General features: G+C 34.8%; 1 protein-coding gene across 1 annotated transcript in view; it reads left to right on the top strand.

The window, feature by feature from the left end:
* Window positions 1–5,236, top strand: part of COP1 (COP1 E3 ubiquitin ligase) — a 377,440-nt gene that overhangs the window by 123,649 nt on the left and 248,555 nt on the right. The window contains exon 9 of the mRNA XM_007947084.2: window positions 3,734–3,791. Coding sequence (XP_007945275.2) covers window positions 3,734–3,791 — 58 coding nt within the window. The remainder of the gene's footprint in view (window positions 1–3,733; window positions 3,792–5,236) is intronic.

Here is a 5,236-nt window from a genome sequence, read left to right on the forward strand (position 1 = left end):
GCATCTAGATGGCAGCTTGCTAGCTTTTAAGATCCCAGTCGCTAGTTGCCAAAGTAGGAGGTGGAACAATGTTTTGTATAGTATGTTATGCCATTTGAGCTTGATGTCCCTTGTGACTATGGTCCTGAGCCCACAAGTTCAACTACTCACTCCCTGTGGGTAGCTGGTTGTGACCAAACAGTGACTACAACCTTTTACCTTCTAAGCTCTACTATACACCTGGGAATTCTTATAGAACATACAAATACATTGTAGAACTATTGCCTGCCAATCCTATACATGGTCTAGGGTACACTCCCTAGTGCAAAGATGTACCTAATAGTTCAGCCATATAAACTTTTTTTCAAAAATACAGAGCAGCAATTCCTCAGGAAGAGAAGGCATAGGTCACTTGAACAGTCTTACTATAAGGATTCTGCAGTTATATTGCCTGGGTACAAATTTCACTTTCACAACTTAGTAACATTTTGACCTTAAGCAAGTTTATTAATTTCTGTACACTTCATTTTATATGAAATTGATTTAATAGTTTGTCTTCTAAATACAAAGTATGCCTTTGCTTTTGGAGGCAAATACTTTATGTGGAAGTTACTTTGTGAACATCTAGTTGAGTAGTTTAATTTCCTTTGTAAGGGGTTAAGCAGCTATTAATTTGTATTTATATTTAGCTAAGCTTCTTATTGTCACTAGCCAAGGACCTTAGGAATTATTTTATTGTTTTATTTTCCATTCTGATAAAACATTTATTAGTCCTTAATCAGTTTTAATTCCCATACTGAAAATTTCTTCTTGCCCTTGTCATTTCTCATTGTCTTTATTAAAGTTTTATAACTTATTGATGTTTATTTGACAGATTTGTTAATTCTGTTTTGTATTTAGAGGCTATCATTTTTTTCTCTTTTCTCTCTAATACATATCTGCAGTGGGTTAGGTTATTATAGGATTTCCCTGGTCTTCTATTAGAGCAGTACTATGAGGAGAGTTTAATTTATTAAAATTTTAGAAATGTGAATTTTTATTATCAATTTCATGTTATTGATTCTACTTAATAATAGAAGCTAAAATTTATTGAATGTTTACCATATTGTGGCACTGTATGGAGAACTTTACTTACATTATCTCACTTGAGTCACAAACCTCTTTGAACTGTCACACACATTTAATAAATGGGGAAAGTAGAAGTCAAATAAGATTAATAGTTACCTCAAGTTATTTAGCTGCTAAGTGGTGAAATATACATAGTAGTTAAAGCATTTGGCTGCCAACATCAGTAGTTCAAACGTACTAGCTGCTCCATGGGAGAAAGATAAGGCAGTCTGCTTCTCTAAAGATTTACAAGCTTGGAAACCCTGTCGGGGTCACTGTGAGTTGCATTCAACTCAATAGCAGTGAGTTTGGTTTTTTTGATCAAAATTGATGCTCCTAAAAGTGCCTTTCATAACCAATGAGATTATTTGAATACTAAAGTAAGGAATGATTTTAGGTATTTATATCAGTACCCTCAATTGCTTAAATTTCACTAGACATTAAGGATAGACATTAAGTAATATAAACATATTTATAGTTGAAATAAGAATATTAAAAGAAACAATGACTGTTGGTTTATCATGTTTGATACATATGTCATGTTATTTTCATAGGCTAATTTATTTTATTCAAAGATAAGAGATAGGAGTGATAGGAATGGTAAGATAGAATTAATAGGAAAAATAAAGATAGTCTGGATTTGTAGACTATTTTGCAGAGCTATAGGAGAATTCAGAAAGGATGTAACTAAGAAGAAAGGACCAACTCAGAAAGCAGATTATGTTTGACCGGGGCAGAGGAAACTAGTATATAGGTTTTTGTATGGAGGAAAAAAAGGTTATTTTACTGTTTATTTCATTCCTTCAGTAGTTCTCTTTCACATGAGGCTTTTTCTTAACATTTTGGAGCTGAAAGGGGTAAGGAAACTTGCAGGTGAGAAAATTGAGACTAAATGATTATAAAATACTTGTTCAAGGGCACATAGCTTTTTAGTGGCTAAGGGAAATCAGTTAATTCAATTCCAGTTCCATTCTGTTCAATTCATTTCACTTCTATTCATTTCTGTTTTGACAACAACTGTAAATGCAGAGTTTCTTCCTCTGACCCTAACCACCAGAGCTAGATCAGACTTTACAAGTTAAAAGAAAGAGTTTCTTATACTGCCAAGTCTGCCCAATACCTGAAATGCTAACCCCAAGTTTAGACATCTTCACTTCTGGCCTGTTGGCTGCAAATTCATGGGTTCCTTCTACATTCTCAGGGTGCCATACATAGCTTAGACCTTACCTCTGTGTGGCCTGTCTACTTCAAAATCAGGGATTTCCTTTACCATATCAGGATGCTACCCATATGCTCAGGTGTTACAAAAAGTACCCCCCCCCCCTTTCTGATGTACTGACTACAAATTTGAGTTTCCTCTACCCCCTCAGGATACCAGCAGTAAGCTTGGGGGTCTCCAGGCCTAACTTCACTGCTTATCTAATGGTTCCCGCTACTCCCATGGGTTCAGTGATTTACTAAAATGACTTATAGAACTCAGGAAAACACTAACAATTATAGTTTTATTATAACAAAAATGATCCAAATGAAGAGATACATAGAGTGAGATCTGGGATGAGAGTTCCCAGAGCAGAGCTTCTGTTTCTCAAAGTGGCTTCCTCCCACCCCACCCCAGCATTTATGTCTTTAATTAACCAGGAAGTCCATGGAGATTAAGTATCTTTTATTGGGGGGGGGGGTGTCTCATTATATGGTCATGGGTGACTGAATCATTGTCCTAAGATATTGAACTCATCTTTCATGCTCTTCTCATCATGTGGATAATATCAGCACATGGGTCTTTCTGGCCTGGCCAGCCTCTACCCAAGAGTCACCTCATTAACATCATCTGTTAAATGTGACCTAGAGCTCTCATCAGAGACATATCAATCACTGGGATAATCCCAAGGATTTAGAGGTTATCTCTCAGAAACCAAGGACAAATACCATATTCTTTGGGCAAAGTGAATTGTATACCCCACAGTGGCATAGCAGGGTCTGATTAACCATAGATTTTGATTATATACTTTGCTATATCCCCAATGGGAGCTCTGGTGGCATAGTGCCCAAGGCATTTGACTGCTAACCAGAAGGCTGGTAGTTCAAACCCACCAGCCACTCCCAGGAAGGAAGATTGGGCAATCTGCTTCGTAGTGATACCACCTCGGAAACCCAAGGAGGGGTCTCTGTGAGTCAGAGCTGACTCCAGGGCAGTGAGTTTGGTTTGATTTGGTTTGATATCCCCAGTACTCTAAGTTCTATTTTCCTTAAATAAAGTTCCAAACAGCTTATTAAGTTATCTGAAAATGAAATAAAGGCAAATACGATACTGCCTCGGAAACCCAAGGAGGGGTCGCTATGAGTCGGGGCCGACTCGACGACACATAACAACAACAACAACAACATCTATGTATACACCTGCCTTCTATTGGCATTCTTTCTTGGTGTGTAAATTTGAGGTGATGCGATGAAGGAGCAAAATTACTTAAATATTTGCTGATTTTTGTTTAAAAGTTAAGTGTTTGCTGTCTAATTAAATTATTCTCGGTTAATGTTCTCTTTGCTTAGAATATAGAAATACGTGATTTTTATATATTTTAGATCCAGCATTTCTGTTAGTAAAATAATGGAAACACTGAAATCACATTTTTCTCTCTTCGTTTTGCAGTAGTATTATTGATTCCACAGAATACAGCCAACCTCCAGGTTTCAGTGGCAGTTCTCAGGTAAATGATGTTTTCAACGGTTTGTTTTAGTGGTACCATGAGTATAATCACTTAAGGTGTAATATAATAAATTACTGAAGTGTCCTGTCATAAAGATACCTGTTTTGAATGTTATAGCATTGATTAGGATTTGAATAGCTCTGATATATAAGGGCAGAATGAGCTATATTTTGCTTATCAAGGATAACAGTTTAAAAAATTAATATGTTGATAGTATTAGCCAGTGAAAGGAAGAGAGTACTTTAAGTGGAAATCATGAAAAATCAGGGCATGATTTCTCTGGGTGATATGAAAGCTACAATCTATTAATGTATATTAATAGATTATTAATGTATGTATATTAATGCATTATTATGTTAAATCATTAAGCTTTTCTATAAAAAGCAGACAGCACACTTTAGTAAAAGATACTAGCTTCATTTCTCTTCTAATTAATTGTATGATTATTTTGACTTTCATGCTCTTTGTGACTTGGGGATGCTGATATTTATCAAACTTATTTTTGAGGTCTCATGACTTTAAACTTTCTAGTTTGAAATAATTTTGAACTCAGAGAAAAGTTAAAAAGATTAGTAAAAAGAATTCCTTTCAGTTTGTCCATATGTTAATATTTTATCATGTTTGCTATATCATTCTCATTCTGTCTCTTCCTTCGACAGATAAAATGCACATAAAATTATTTTCTCTAAATTGAGTAAGGTGCAGATATAATGCCCTTTAACCTCTAAAAAATGCCCTTAACCTAAAAACAAAGACAGTGTCTCATGTAATTGCAATCCAGTTTTAAAATTTAGGAAGTTAACACTGGCACAGTGCTGTTATCTCATCCTAGATCTTACTAAGATTTTAAGAATTGTCTTAATATCCTTTATAACCAAAGGAAAAAAAATGAAGCATATGTAATGGCATATTCATTTGTGTATTTACTTTATGTGAGAAGATAAGAAATTATTTTTATCAAAACAAAAAGTAAATCCTTTTATATGCTATGGTTTTTATTTTTTTTTCCCTAGTACTTGGATGACTACCACTTAAAATAAAGCACTTAAAAAGAAGCTATAGCTCAGTAAAGCACCTTTAAGGTAAAATAAAAGTTAATTATACAAATGAATTCAAAACACATGAAAATAGTACACAGGCGTGACAGACTCAAGAGGGTAGACTGAAGATCCCATCCCTTTATCCCTCTCGCTAAGCTTTACCCAAAATAAAAGCATTTTGAATTCATTCAAACATTGTGCACAATTCAAGATATATTTCATTATATTCTCTGATTAGAAACTGTTTTATTGAATCTGTTAATGTATCCTTCGTTAAAGCTGTAATGTTGAAGGATTACTTCTAATGATGTACATTATTTAGTGTTATTTTCAAATGAAAGTCATTATATTGGGGGGTAAACCAAACCAAACTCACTGCCATCGAGTCGGTCCCGACTCATAGCG

The sequence above is a fragment of the Orycteropus afer genome, unplaced genomic scaffold, assembly GCF_000298275.1.
Source record: "Orycteropus afer afer isolate SDZICR_OR568_19922 unplaced genomic scaffold, OryAfe1.0 scaffold00175, whole genome shotgun sequence".
Classification (NCBI taxonomy): Eukaryota; Metazoa; Chordata; class Mammalia; order Tubulidentata; family Orycteropodidae; genus Orycteropus; species Orycteropus afer.